This window comes from Doryrhamphus excisus, linkage group LG22, assembly GCF_037039965.1.
Source record: "Doryrhamphus excisus strain RoL-2023G ecotype Guam linkage group LG22, RoL_Dexc_Guam_v1.1, whole genome shotgun sequence".
Taxonomy (NCBI): domain Eukaryota; kingdom Metazoa; phylum Chordata; class Actinopteri; order Syngnathiformes; family Syngnathidae; genus Doryrhamphus; species Doryrhamphus excisus.
Window position 1 is genome coordinate 3,387,675 of NC_136378.1, and position 16,155 is coordinate 3,403,829.

A 16,155-nucleotide genomic window follows, 5' to 3' on the forward strand; every position below is an offset into this window, starting at 1 on the left:
ATAGCATACACGCCCAGAACACAAAGGCTTCATAGATTAAATACATCTAACAGTTAATTGATTTTCCTCACTAATTTAAGACATACCGGACTCAATCATGTGTGGCCTAGTTTCCAATGACTATCCTGAAAATAGGATCTGTAATTAGGGCATGGAATAGAACATTTGCTAACAGATATCTCACAAAATGAATGAGGTAACTTTGGTTAATACATCACAAATTAATTAAAATGTGGGATCAGAATAAGTGATCAGTGTAAACATAACATTTTATGACAGTTTTACTGCCTTTAGACCTTTAGATTTTGTTTTTTTTGGTAAAAATATTGAGTGTACTGAATGAAAACGAGTCAAGCTCAACTAGAAAATACAATAAAGTGTCGCTTTATGTCACGTGGATGGGAGGAAAGTCGTAAAACGAGTGTTGCTGGCCCTTTAAGAAGCAGACTTTGCATTATTAAATGGTACTCCTTAAGCATGTCATTTTTATGACAGATGTACTGCTTTTACGCATTTAGATTGTATTTTTAGGTCAAATATTTACTACACTGAATGAATACAAGGCAAACGTAACAAGAAAATGCGTTAAAGTTTAACTTTTTGTCACGAATGGGAGGAGCACCATAGAATGAGTGTTACTGGCCCTTTAAGACGCTGACTTTGCATTCATTAAATGGGACTCCTCCTTAAGCAAGTCATTTTATGACAGATGTCCTGCTTTTACACATTTAGATTGTATTTTTAGGTCAAATATTTACTACACTGAATGAATACAAGGCAAACGTAACAAGAAAATGCATTAAAGTTTAACTTTTTGTCATGAATGGGAGGAGCACCATAGAATGAGCGTTACTGCCCCTTTAAGAAGCAGACTTTGCATTCATTAAATGGGACTCCACAAGCACGTTATTTTATGACAGATGTACTGCTTTTACACATTTAGATTATATTTTTAGGTAAAATATTTACTACACTGAATGGATACAAGGCAAACGTAACAAGAAAATGCGTTAAAGTTTAACTTTTTGTCACGAATGGGAGGAGCACCATAGAATGAGTGTTACTGGCCCTTTAAGACGCTGACTTTGCATTCATTAAATGGGACTCCTTAAGCATGTCATTTTATGACAGATGTACTGCTTTTACACATTTGGATTGTATTTTTAGGTCAAATATTTACTACACTGAATGAATACAAGGCAAACGTAACAAGAAAATGCGTTAAAGTTTAACTTTTTGTCACGAATGGGAGGAGCACCATAGAATGAGTGTTACTGGCCCTTTAAGAAGCAGACTTAGCATTCATTAAATTGGACTCCTTAAGCATGTCATTTTATGACAGATGTACTGCTTTTACACATTTAGATTATATTTTTAGGTCAAATATTTACTACACTGAATGATTACAAGGCAAACGTAACAAGAAAATGCGTTAAAGTTTAACTTTTTGTCACGAATGGGAGGAGCACCATAGAATGAGTGTTACTGGCCCTTTAAGAAGCAGACTTTGCATTCATTAAATGGGACTCCTTAAGCATGTCATTTTATGACAGATGTACTGCTTTTACACATTTAGATTGTATTTTTAGGTCAAATATTTACTACACTGAATGAATACAAGGCAAACGTAACAAGAAAATGCATTAAAGTTTAAATTTTTGTCATGAATGGGAGGAGCACCACAGAATGAGTGTTCCTGGCCCTTTAAGAAGCAGACTTTGCATTCATTAAATGGGACACCACAAGCACGTCATTTTATGACAGATGTACTGCTTTTACACATTTAGATTGTATTTTTAGGTCAAATATTTACTACACTGAATGAATACAAGGCAAACGTAACAAGAAAATGCATTAAAGTTTAACTTTTTGTCACGAATGGGAGGAGCACCATAGAATGAGCGTTACTGGCCCTTTAAGACGCAGACATCCAGCAGCTCCAACCCAGAGATTGCAGCACATCCTCGGTTGCTACCACACAGCACCGCACCTGACCGCCGACTCCACTTCACCACCACAAGCCGCGTTCAAGAGCGGCTATGTGGGGTACACTAGCCCACTAGCTCGCCACCGCGGACAAAGGCAAGCCTGACATCCAGCAAAGATGGTGTCGTGGATCATTTCGAGGATAGTTGTGTGAGTAGCCGGGCTATTTTTTTGTTGTTGTGGGTGCTCGAACGTTAGCCAGCTGAGCGTCATTCATCAGCTGTCATCCTGATGTTCCATGTCGCTCTCTGTCAGGAGTCTACCTTGACACATTTAATCCCTCACATCCAATGTAGAAAAACAACACAAAAAAGCTGCCATTCATTAGTAAAATAAACGAATAACTCGCTTATTTTCACCCGCTAATTAACACGACGCGTTTCAAGCTAGTAGCCTTTTAGCTAACAGCTAGCCAGTAACACCTGGCAGGAGTTATAAACCGGCCAAACACTTTTTTTGGCTATTTATACAAAACTCTCAACAGTTAACTCTTATACTAACTTAATTTTTTGTCATATGAAGTATATTTTATCAGCTTATGGAAACATTAATTTGTCGAGTGTGATGACAAGGCTGAATGCATTGTCGATATGACTGCAGCAGCAGCAGTAATTCGCTCATTAAAAGGAGCATATTTGAAACACAAAATTGTGATAAATTGAAGCATGGAATGACTTTTTAAGTCTAATTCGTCAGGGCAGGACTGGATGAAAGTCAGCAACTGTCACCATTTTTGGCCTGTTTCTACAGAAAGCACTCCACTGCTGCATTGCTCATATTCTTGCATTTAGTACATCCACAGTGCTGCAGTATTATGCCTGTTATTATGCTTCTGTGATTACATAATAGAAAGATAACATTTAGAAGGTGAAGAATAAGGTAAAACAAGGATGCATTGTCATGGTGGCTCCATCCATCCATCCATCCATCCATCCATCCATCCATCCATACATACAGTAAAGTCTCGTTATATCGATATTCTCGGGAGTCGGAAAAAATACCGATATAACCGGACTATCCATATATCCGATCCTGCGCCGAACTGCATTAAAAGTGGGCGGATCTTTGATATGGCATGTAATTTTCTCCTTGAGTTCATGGATTGCGTATCTAGCATGCTTTTTCACTACAATAAATTTTGTACTACAGTAAATAAAAATAAACTTACACTGTAGTGGTTACCGGGACATAATTCACCCCGGAACTATCAATAGGGAAGGTGTTGCCACCCGGAGGGGTAGGCGCGAGGGACGGGTGTTTTCCGCTGTGTGTGCTGCACTCTGGTGGTGGAAGTGTGAAAAATAAAGTTGACTGGAAGCAGCCGTTCGCCGTGTTGTTTTTTGGTATTGAAATCCTTAAGCAAAGATTGATTTAAGCTGCTTTTGTATCGATATAAGCAGACCAAATTGGCTGGCGGGAGATGAAAAGGGCATCGTAGTAACCGGATTATCATAATAACCGGGTATCGTACTAACGGAGCTAATTATATCATAAAAGACTAGAAATTTGCCGGGAAATGAAAATAGTATCGTAATAAGTAGTAATTCGTTTTAACCGATATCGATATAACGAGACTTTACTGTACATACATACAGACTACTTCAGTAGCATAGTGGGCTGCACAGAGCTAAGTGATGCAGTACACATGACTGGAGTTCATGCATATTGGGATGGAAGACCTACTTTGATGCGCCCTGAATAGCACCAGCTGGGTAGTAGAAATACTGGGTGTTTACACAATGGAGACACGATGGAAGTGACATTGGAAGACTTTCTTGAAGGGCTTTTTGGTCCATTCATGTCAGGTCACCATCGCAGAAGCAGTCCATCTTTAAAGGTGCTTCATTCGTCATATGTCTGCTTTTGTTTCTGCACACCACAAAAAGTGCTGCATGTCACCCCCCCCCCCCCAATGGCTGACTCTTGTCAGCTTTATCTCACATCCTGTCTCCATGTATCAGCTCTGTGTGTTTTTGCAAGCTAGCTGCCTCATAGCATCAGTGCAATGATGCTGCTAATAGTACAGATAAGCTACGTTTCACCTGCTGTTAGGCAGGAAGTCATTTGTTTACGTTTCAGAGTCGACACCCAGATACTGTATTTCTTTAATCGACTGAACCTAACTCCTTGCTTTTATTTATTTTTTTTATTTTATTTTTTTTGCAGCCTCGCCTTCGGGACGCTCTACCCGGCGTACGCGTCATACAAGGCTGTCAAAACGAAGAATGTGAAGGAATATGTGAGTATCACCTCTGGTTACAAATCCAAGTGTGTCATTCTGACCCCCCCTCCCCTTCCTTTTGCTGTTGTACTTTTTTTTTTTTTGGGGGGGGGGGTGTTTTGCCCCAGGGTGGTGTCAGCTCCACCGTCGACGTCACATCGGCTTGTGTTTGTTTTGTCTTTTAGCAGGATTCTGAGCAAAAATGATTTTGTGTCCTAGTGGGTGTGGGCCTTGAGACCGGTATTAAATTACATAAGCCCCTGTTACCACAAAGTGAATCAGTATCTGGTGTGACCATTCCAAGCATGCTCGTCATCTGCAAAATGTCTGTTGTCCATAACACTCCCCCCCCCCACTGCCACTTCATTCAAAACACAGGTCCCTTTTACTGTATTGATGGCATTTTGAATGCACAGAAATACTGTGAGACCCTGAAGTCCCAGCTGTCTTCGGGCGAACGACGGGGTCCACCCTGGACTGGTGGCCAGCCAATCACAGGGCACATATAGACATTCATACCTATGGACAATTTGGAGTCATCAATTAACCTAGCATGTTTTTGGAATGTGGGAGGAAACCGGAGTACCCGGAGAAAACCCACGCATGCACGGGGAGAACATGCAAACTCCATACAGAGATGGCCGAGGGCGGGGAAAGACAAAATAAGAAGCCAAAAAGTTACCACTTCCACACAAAATAGGAGGAGAACTCATTCATTCATTAATTTTCTACCGCTTATCCTCATGAGGTTCGCAGGGGTGCTGGAGACTATCCCAGCTGTCTTGGAGCGAGAGGCGGGGTACACCCTAGACTGGTGGCCAGCCAATCACAGGGCATATATAGACAAACAACCATTCACACTCACATTCATACCTACTACCCATGACAACCTACCCATATGTGGGAGGAAACCGCAGTACCCGGAGAAAACCCACGCATGCACGAGGAGAACATGCAAACTCCACACAGAAATGGCCGAGGGTGGGGAAAGACAAAATAAGAAGCCAAAAAGTTACCACTTCCACACAAAATAGGAGGAGAACTCATTCATTCTTTCATTCATTTTCTACCGTTTATCCTCACATGGGTCGCGGGGGTGCTGGAGCCTATCCCAGCTGTCTTCGGACGAGAGGCGGGATATACACCCTGGACTGGTGGCCAGCCAATCACAGGGCACATATAGACAAACAACCATTCACACTCACATTCATACCTATGGACAATTTGGAGTCGCCAATTAACCTAGCATGTTTTTGGAATGTGGGAGGAGACCCCACGCATGCACAGGGAGAACATGCAAACTCCACACAGAGGTGGGATTGAACTCGGGTCTCCTAGCTGTGAGGTCTTCGCGCTATCCACTCCTCCACCATGCAGCCTGAGTAAATACAAACATTAAAAAAAACAGGTTATGAAGAGAATGTAAAGATCCACAAGCAATGATAAAGAGTCCAATGTTGGATGGCCAGCTAAGACCAGTTCAAAATGAAAGACTGCCCAGTGCATGTGGATGTGAATCCGAAACAAACGGGGTCCTCCCTGCTTACCTCATCACCACAAAGGATGAGAACAAGGAGGTCCATGCGGAGGGAGGAGGAGGGGGGGAAATGCAGGAGCAGCAGCACTCTGGCCTGCCGCCTGGATTTGCACGAGAAAACAATCTCCTCCTTCTCGACAGGTTACCATAGCAACCCCCTTCAGTCTCTACTCCAGCAGACGGCAACAGAAGGAGGAGAGTGTGCATGACACCATTTTTAGATCTGATGTTTTTTTATTTCCGGTTGATCTGGTTTCTAACAAATAACTGGCTTCGACATCAATGTCATTTCATTTCATTTTGATTTGGTTTGAGCATCCTGATTATTTCTGATGATGCTTTATCTCTGCTATTAGGCAATGTTTTGGTCTTAATTGCAGCAATGATGCCCTACATTCCCTTCTGTGTCTCTGGGAGGTGAAACCATGCATACTGATGTGCTCTGGCACCACTGGACTATGTTGCGTTTAGCGTGTAAACATCTTGTTAAACTCCACGTGTCTCGCCGCGTGTTTCGCCGGGTCCTGCGAGCGTTCACATGCTGTCGTTATATAGTCATGGTAATGGTTTAATTTCATTTGAACATGCATCAGATTACAATCGAATGCATCACATAATCAGTTCACAGTTCCACATGTCCAAAAGGAGTAGGAAGAAGCAAAGCTTATTAAATCCTACCCCTCCATCTGGTACTTTTACAATCAGTAACTGTTACATTTGTTCACTTCCTGCTTTCCTAATATAGTAAATTTTTTTTTTTTTTATTTAATTTTTTAATTTTATAAAAATTTTTTAAATGTATTTTTTTGTCACATACCGAAGTACAAGGTCATATGACCATCCAATGACATAATGGGTACCATAGTAAGTGTCAATATAGTGATATATATAGCACATCATGACTGGTTCAAGAGTCTTCATCCTTGTATTTAGCATTTAAATTTTTTAATTTAAAATTTTGTTTTTTAATGTAATTTTATTTATTTATTTTTTGTCACATACCGAAGTAATAATTTTAATTTTTTGTCACATACTGAAATACCATAGAAGACTCTTCATCCTTGAATTTTAATTTTAATTTTAATTTTAATTTTAATTTTAATTTTAATTTTAATTTTAATTTTAATTTTAATTTTAATTTTAATTTTAATTTTAATTTTAATTTTAATTTTAATTTTAATTTTAATTTTAATTTTTTTTGTCACGTACCAAAATACCATACAAGACTCTTCATCCTTGTATTTAGCAAACATCAACTGCTTGTATTGTTTCTTGAATTGGCTCATCGTTGTGCATTGTTTGACTTCCTTACTCAATCCATCCCATAGTTTGATTCCACATACCGAAATGCTATCGCTTGTTAACGTAGTACTAGCATATAAGTGTTTCAAATGTACTTCTTCCCTGAGATCATATTTCTCCTCTCTTGTAGAGAAGTATTGGGTGACATTTTTAGCTAATTGGTTATTATTATTATATATTTAATATACGTGTGTTTTCCATGTGTTCAGGTGAAGTGGATGATGTACTGGATAGTGTTTGCCTTGTTCTCTACGGCGGAGACGGCCACTGACCTCTTCTTGTCATGGTGAGTTACGAGATGCTCATGATGGGCCCCATCAGCACTCTCACTTTAAATAAGTAAACACTTACATAATATCATATGATGCGTTCATGTTTGTTTCCATTGCCATGTACAGCTATTTGGGCTGTTATAGCATTTGTCATCCATTCTTGCTTGAATTGATGTTTTTCCATTTCACAGGTTTCCTTTTTATTTTGAGCTGAAGATCGCCTTTGTGATCTGGCTCCTGTCGCCGTACACCAAGGGCTCAAGTGTTCTCTACCGCAAATTTGTCCACCCAACGTTGTCCAACAAGGAGAAGGTAGGACCCTTGTGATGTTTTTTTTGTCCCCCTGCCTGGCTTTATTTACCTTTTTTTTTCGTCCTGCAGGAGATAGATGATTACATTGCCCAGGCCAAAGACAGGAGTTATGAGACCATGATGCGTTTTGGAAAGAGGGGTCTGAACTTGGCTGCTAACGCTGCCGTCACCGCAGCCACTAAGGTGAGGTCTGCTAGGAGTCGCATCGAGCTCCATGCGTACAATCTAAGATAAGATAAGATAAGATATGCCTTTATTCGTCCCTCAGTGGGGAAATTTGCATTGCACAGCAGCAAGAGTACAGAATCAGTTAAGCAGTACAAAATACACAATATAGAAAAATAAACAACCCGAGTATTAACAAATCAATAGTTTTACCCAGTTATATACAACTACAATATGTAGATAATATGAAATATATGACCAGTCCATATATACACTATGAGATCTTGCTAGTGAGTTAATATGAGGCATTATAGAAATACTTCACTTAGAACTTAATATATTGCATTTAGAGCAGGGGTCTCAAACTCAATTTACTTGGGGGGGCCACTGGAGCTAGGGTCTGGGTGAGACTGGGCCGCATCAGGTTAAAAAAAAAAAAAAAAAAAAAAATTAAAAATTTATTATTATTATTTAAAATTTATTAAAAACAAAAATGTTTTAAAAAAACTTCACTTTGGTTCCAATTTTCTACAATAAAAATTCTGATAAAACATTCCAATGTTCTCAAATATCTTATTTTATTTTTCTTCACAAAATAAGATGAAAAATAAATAAACAAATCAAGAATAAAGAAAATCATTCAATCAGTAATTAATAAATAAATAAATATAATAATAATAAAACGGCAAATAATAAAAACTTAAGAAACCACATATAGTTGGTGGGTAGACAAATTATTTTTTTTCAGATTAAAATGAACAAAGCATTATTAGAGCCCTGTAGACAACACGACTATAGTCACATTTATACTCTTTTTATTTACAACATATTGCGCAACTGCAGGGTCTTGAGACACATGCTAACTCGCAAACTAGAGAGCTAGGGACCTAAACGGTAGCCTTCAAGTTATTTCCTTTAAACTTAAATAGCCAAAACTTACCACTTCCACACGGATAGGGAGGATAACTATTAACAGTTATTTAACCTTTAACATGAACATTAATCAAAGGTAATATTTGCGCGGGCCGCACAAACATTAAACTTTCATATCAAGGCGGGGGCCTCAAACTAGTGTCCCGTGGGCCACATTTGTCTCATATCGGTAAATTCTACACACGAGGATCACCTGTCTAACGTGCACGCTTTGCTACGCAGGGGCAGGGCGTCCTGTCAGACAAGCTGCGCAGTTTCAGCATGCAGGACCTGACGCTCATCAACGCGGAGGATGAGCTGGCTCTGCACTCCTCAGACGGCCGAATGAGACGGGAATCGGTGGATGACATGAGCTCGGGGGCCAGCACGCTCCCTCGGGCCAGGAGCACCGCCGCACGGCAGAGTAAGTAAATAAACAGCTTAACAGTACTCAAATACTTTATTTAAACACAGTACAAAACAGCTCATTTGTATAATTTTTTTTCGCTATCTGAATCCAACAGCTCGCTCTTTGGCAGCCACGTCACTTCCAGACGAGACGCTGTCCCAACACAGCTCGGACCAATCAGACACAAGGACCGAACACTCCGATGAGGACGTGGGGGAAAGGGCTCCCAAACGCAGCACCTCCATCAAGACAACCAAGAAACCCGCTGCAAAGACGGAGGTATGGACACACTGTAATGCACAGTTAGCTTAGCATTCTCCGACAATTGTCAAAAGACGTTAGCAACACTTTTATGGCTTTGAATGCCACAAGGTTGAATTTGGAACCATACAAGCTATTTAATTTTTAATGTGAAAAGCATCCATTAATTTTCTACACAGATTAATCTTGTCTACTTAACCTAACATGCATACTTTTGAAACGTAGTAAGCCATGCACGCATGGTGAGAACAGGGATTTGAACCATTTATCTCCTGACTGTGAGCACTGTTAAAAACCTATTTAAGTAAAAAAAATATATATATATATACATAACATAAACATAAATGAAAATATGCACATTTGTATTCTACAGTAAAGTCTGGTTATATCGATATCGGTTAAAACGAATTACTACTTATTACGATACTATTTTCATTTCCCGGCAAATTTCTAGTCTTTTATGATATAATTAGTTCCGTTAGTACGATACACGGTTATTATGATAATCCGGTTACTACGATACTAGGATCTCCCGCCAGCCAATTTGGTCTGCTTATATCGATACAAAAGCAGCTTAAATCAATCTTTGCTTAAGGATTTCAATACCAAAAAAGAACACGGCGAACGGCTGCTTCCAGTCAACTTTTTTCACACTTCCACCACCAGAGTGCAGCACACACAGCGGAAAACACCCGTCCCTCGCGCCAGCAATCACTACAGCGTAAGTTTATTTTTATTTACTGTAGTACAAAATTTATTGTAGTACAAAAGCATGCTAGATACGCAATTTATGAACTCAAGGAGAAAATGACATGCCATATCAAAGATCCGCCCACTTTTAATGCTGTTCGGCGCAGGATCGGATATATGGATAGTCCGGTTATATCGGTATTTTTTCCGACTCCCGAGAATATCGATATAACGAGACTTTACTGTATATATAATAACCTTCTTTATCACATACTACAGTATTAATTGTCCCTGTACCTTAGAAACCGCCCATGAATGATACGGGAAAAGGCCGAAATGATACTGTGTCAAAGCCCAGGGCAGTGATACTGATAAAATATAGAGTTTAACCATGTCCAGTATCAGCCCCCGTAGCTGTCCACTCAGAGCGCGCTGCTCTGGTATCGTGCCCGTGAAACAACCAATCAGAGAACAGCGCACGAGTGCTTAGTGCCTAGTGCTTCTCCAGTCACCAAAAAACCCAAACTTGATTAACGGAACTTTAATTGTCAGACATTGATAAGATAAGACTGTTGATAAAATATTATTGTTGAAATATTTTGTTTAGATATAATACATGTAATAAACTGAACATTTTCTGGAAACAAAATGGTCTTTTGATGAAATAGTACGTGATAATAAGCTCATGATTAAATAATATGTGATAATAAGATCATCACATCATTTGTCTGGTATCAGACCTTCGGTCTCGGGCTGATACTGGCACGCGGGGGCATGATACCTGGCCTGATACCAGACAAACCATGTGATAACCTATAATTCCAAAACGGTTACTGAGTGAGTAATTGTTTGCAGCACGCCACTTTTTAAGGTCTCGAGTTCATAGTACATTACACAGTACTCTCAACTGCGTAGTACTGCTTTTATTATGGCGCAATATAATCCTGTAAACATACCGTCTATTAATACGCATGTGTACTTTCTCTTATTACCACTTTTTACCTCAATTTATGTGTTTGTTTGTTAGTTATCAAAGGGTTTGGATTAAATGATATTTTTGAAACTGATTTATTTTGAAAAAACACGAAACATCTGAGCCGTGATATGGCGAGGGATGACTGTACCGCCTTTTTTTTTTATGTGTGTCGTTATTATCGAATGGATGACAATGCAAGTATTTGGCGAAGGAAGCGGTGTACGTTATGGTAGAGATTCTATTGACATGATGACAAAAGTAGTTAACTTTCGGAATAAGTCCTCCATGTTAAAAGCTGCACAGATGATAAAATGGTTGTTTTAGGGTGTAAACCTTGCTATGCACGGACTCTAAACGCATCCAGGAAAATAAAAAGCAGCGGGAACATGGTTACGCAGGTGTTGTTGTGACTTACCGGTATCCGCTTTTCCACTCGCACTTCACACTCTTGTATTGATGCCGTTCTTCACTTCTTCTTCTTTACTTTTCATATTTCCTGTCCCGCTTCCTCTTTGGGAAGACTCAAACCAAGACGGTGAAGAAGCCACCAAAGAAAAAGACCACATCCAGTGCAGAGACGCCTCCGTGAGGGCCTCTCTTGTCCACACCCACGGACCTAGCCTCTCTATCCGCACCACAGCCCGACATCACCCACTCTTATGTCTGATTTCTACACGAACACACAAACGCACCATTAATGCACCTTTTAGCTGTTAGTTTTCTCACTCCTTTTATCCTCTTTTTCTCTCTCTCTCTCTGTGCGGTCAGCTTTCCCGGTTTTTCCTGGTGACTTAGTATACCCGTGAGAAAGTATATACAACCTACCAGTGATGGGACTTTTTTTTGTTTTTTTTTGTTTTTAAACATAAACAACGCGCCTAGTGTCCGGTTCAATCTGGCTCGGCAAAGTTCAGATTCCAACTTCGGCAGCATCCTTATTCTGTGATTTTCCATTCTCTGTGGTTGCAGCCGCTTTTTGAAACCTTTTCTCGCCATCTTTTCCATTTTCTTAAGGTTGTGTTGTCATTTTTGTGTAATTATTCCACGTATTGTATGATTTGCTTTTAACATTTCCTCCGTTGTGGCTCATTTTTTTGTTTTTTTTCCTCTATTCTTGTTTCACAACTGGAGGGGGGGTCTGGTCTGGTCTGGTCCACAGGGTTCCAATGATGTCCCATCATCCTTTTTTTTGGCTTTAGTTTTCCCTGTGAGTGAACCTGCACCAAGGTTTTGTTTTTTTTAAAGCATGATGCTGGAAGTGTGCAGCTACTTTAAACCAACAGAGGGAGACAAAGTCCACCTCAACTGCTGGCAAACATAAATAAAGACAATGTAAATAGTAGCTACTGTAAATACAGTGCGAGCTTGCTTGCCTTATCTATTCTCTGGGTGTTTATTTTAATTATCCAGGGTTTTCAGTTCTGTGTCTGATGTTATGAATTTAGTTTTTAATTATGTATTTTTATTATTTTTTTCTTAAGATTTAATTCTTTAACAAAGACACTAATGCACACACTGCTCCCCGTTTTCACCCTAAAAGGTCTTTTTAGGCCTACTGCTGGAACACTTGGCGATAATTATAAAAAATATTTATATATTTTTGGTCAACACTGCATTTTTATGCAGCGTATAGGCCACCCATTCTTATTTTTAATTTTAAAGTAGTATTGTACACTGAGTTTCTCATTTGTACATCTGTGCCAATTCACAAAACGTCCATGTGAAACACATTAAAGTGTGCCGGAACGATGATATCTTACTTGCTCATGTATCGGTAATAAAACCGCTAATAAAGGAGAGTAAATTCACTTGTCATTTTTGTATTTATTACATTTGTAAAGTTAAAACCCATTATAATAATGTTTCATTGCATTTATGTCATTATTATTATTATTATTATTATTTTCTTAGGCACGGCGGACTAGTGGTTAGCGCGTAGACGTCACAGCTATGAGACCAGGGTTCAATTCCACCCTCGGCCATCTCTGTGTGGGGTTTGCATGTTCTCCCCGTGCATGCGTGGGTTTTCTCCGGGTACTCCGGTTTCCTCCCACATTCCAAAAACATGCTAGGTTAATTAGCGACTCCAAATTGTCCATAGGTATGAATGTGAGTGTGAATGGTTGTTTGTCTATATGTGCCCTGTGATTGGCTGGCTGGCCACCAGTCCAGGGTGTACCCCGCCTCTTGCCTGAAGACAGCTGGGATAGGCTCCTGCAACCCTTGTGAGGATAAACGGTAGAAAATGAATGAAAGAATGAATGAGTTCTCCTCCTATTTTGTGTGGAAGTGGTAACTTTTTGGCTTCTTATTTTGTTTTTCCCCACCCTCGGCCATCTAGGCTCCAGCACCCCCTGCGACCCTCATGAGGATAAACGGTAGAAAATGAATGAATGAGTTCTCCTCCTATTTTGTGTGGAAGTGGTAACTTTTTGGCTTCTTATTTTGTCTTTCCCCACCGTCGGCCATCTCTGTGCGAAGTTTGCATGTTTTCCCCGTGCATGCGTGGGTTTTCTCTGGGTACTCCGGTTTCCTCCCACATTCCAAAAACATGCTAGGTTAATTAGCGACTCCAAATTGTCCATAGGTATGAATGTGAGTGTGAATGGTTGTTTGTCTATATGTGCCCTGTGATTGGCTGGCTGGCCACCAGTCCAGGGTGTACCCCGCCTCTTGCCTGAAGACAGCTGGGATAGGCTCCAGCACCCCCTGCGACCCTCGTGAGGATAAACGGTAGAAAATGAATGAATGAGTTCTCCTCCTATTTTGTGTGGAAGTGGTAACTTTTTGGCTTCTTATTTTGTCTTTCCCCACTTTCGGCCATCTCTGTGTGGAGTTGTTGCATGTTCTCCCCGTGCATGCGTGGGTTTTCTCCGGGTACTCCGGTTTCCTCCCACATATGGGTAGTAGGTATGAATGTGAGTGTGAATGGTTGTTTGTTTATATGTGCCCTATGATTGGCTGGCGACCAGTCCAGGGTGTACCCTGCCTCTCGCCTGAAGACAGCTGGGATAGACTCCAGCACGACCCTCGTGAGGAAAAAGCGGTAGAAAATGAATGAATCATTTTCTTATACATTATTATTATCATTATTATACATATTATTATATATGAAAATTTCCCCACTTAGGGACGAATAAAGGCTTATGTTATCTTATTTAGTTTGATTTGTAGAACAAGGGTGCATGACCAAGTTCTTACATAAAAACCGGAATGTTTGCTATTCCAACATGGAGGAACTATGTACATATAGTAATAGTAGTACCATCATTATACAGGAAGTAACCAGCACCTTTGCAATATGTAATACGTGTTTTGAACACATGGTGGAGCCATCCACTTAGGAAAGACTAGAGCATACCAAGCACATCCAACCTCCTGGACTTGAGCAGAAGGGGGGTGGGTGACCCCGGTTGGTTGGTTGGTTGGTGGTGTGCCATCTGTTCCAGAAGAGTCCTGGGTCCTTTACGTAAACACTTCATAGCATTTTGTTCCCAATCCACAAGGTATGCCGGGTATGCCATGTAGAGCAGGCCACCCCTGAGGTCGGTCATTCCTTTTTAACTATGGCGCAGCTTGTCATGTGACCTTTGAGAGGCTGCTGAAGTGTAAGGAGGCGTCCATGATGGGTCCCATGAGATATACACTTCTGAACATCTTATGTAAGACGTCAGCTAAACAGGTTACATGAGCTTGAATGCAGCATTTGTGGTTGTTACAGTATGTTTGTAAGTGTGTAATTATATGCAACATATATTTATTATGGTTATTATCTACACAGGCTTCCGCCGTCATGGCCGCCGTCATGAGAAATGTCAGGCATAGGCGACCCGCTGATGCGTATGAATACAGAGGTACGCTCCAGCAGGTGTCGGGAACACGAGGCCGGGATTCAAACGTTGCCTGATGATTGTCTTTTCAACTGTCATATTCCTCGACAGAGTTCGCCGTTAAAGCGGATGACACGCCGCCGACCGCCCCCCCCCACCCTCTCTGAACTAAACGTTGTTACTTCTCGCTTTTTTGTTTGCTTTCTCTTTCTCTGTCTCGGCTTTCATCTATTTCTATCTTCATCCTCTCCATGCACAGCGCTGTACAGAGGACGGGAAGGTATCCATAGCAACGTGTTTTGCGCGTGTGTGTGTGTGTGTGTGTGTCTCGTAGCCTCTTGTCCGAGCCGCGGTGTTGTAATTACCAGAGCTTACCTCTGCACTAATTAACCGTCGTCGTGGTAATTGGAGGGGTCAAGTGAGCAGGACGATTGGCTCACCTTGTGGGCATCATCTCCTCCCATCATCGATGACTGACATTTCCGTGAGCATCTTGGACTTCGGAAGAAGGCCTTGATGCGATATTGTTGTCATAGTTGCCAAATCTTTGACTCTTGTTCCAAAAAAAAAACAAAAAAAACAATTTCATCCACTCTCCTACCCCCACCTGCTCCATCCGATTGGGCAGACAGACAACTGGCCTCCAACCAGGGGTGGAGCTTTTGACCTTCACAGCCTCCAGGAGCACCGTTTCATTAGTTTACCTTGGAAGGAAAAAAAAAACAAAACATGCACATTATTTTAGCCTTTAGCTGACAATGATAAACACCAGATGGTTCTTTATGAGGCATAACATTATTTTATGATGCAAGCATCCTTACACCATCATAATATAATGTAATATAATATAATATAATACGCATCACACTTACAAGGCTCTCTACATCATACCTTTAAAAAATGTCTTGTTGGGAAGAATTATGATTGATTTAAGATGTGGCTGCACGGAGGTGAAGTGGTTAGCGAGTAGACCTCACAGCTAGGAGACCAGGGTTCAATTCCACCCTGGCTCCAGCACCTCCCACAACACGCGTGAGGATAAGCGGTAGAAAATGAATGAAAGAATGAGTTCTCCTATCTTGTGTGGAAGTGGTAACTTTTTGTTTCCTCCTATGCTCCAAAAACATGCTCGGTTAATTGACGACTTCAAATTTAGGTATGAATGTGAGTGTGAATGGTTGTTTGTCTATATGTGACCTGTGATTGGCTGGCCACCAGTCCAGGGTGTACCCCGCCTCTCGCCCGAAGACAGCTGGGATAGGCTCCAGCAACCCCCCCTGCC

At 40.8% G+C, this 16,155-nt stretch overlaps 1 protein-coding gene across 1 annotated transcript; it reads left to right on the forward strand.

The window, feature by feature from the left end:
- The first annotated feature begins 1,937 nt into the window (after positions 1-1,937).
- Positions 1,938-12,851, forward strand: reep2 (receptor accessory protein 2). Its single transcript, XM_058063167.2, has 8 exons — positions 1,938-2,136; positions 4,153-4,225; positions 7,256-7,332; positions 7,510-7,630; positions 7,700-7,813; positions 8,951-9,131; positions 9,232-9,395; positions 11,564-12,851. Exons 1-8 carry the CDS (start codon positions 2,105-2,107, stop codon positions 11,630-11,632), a joined length of 831 nt encoding a protein of 276 aa, XP_057919150.2. The 5' UTR covers positions 1,938-2,104; the 3' UTR covers positions 11,633-12,851.
- Positions 12,852-16,155: the final 3,304 nt, after the last annotated feature.

What these genes read in the sequence shown, in the direction of transcription:
- reep2 (XM_058063167.2), top strand. Translation starts at nt 2,105, where the DNA reads ATGGTGTCGTGGATCATTTCGAGGATAGTTGT. An exon ending in CGTTGTCCAACAAGGAGAAG is followed by an intron (nt 7,631 to 7,699) that starts GTAGGACCCTTG and finishes TTCGTCCTGCAG; the next exon opens with GAGATAGATGATTACATTGC. An exon ending in GAGCACCGCCGCACGGCAGA is followed by an intron (nt 9,132 to 9,231) that starts GTAAGTAAATAA and finishes TGAATCCAACAG; the next exon opens with CTCGCTCTTTGGCAGCCACG.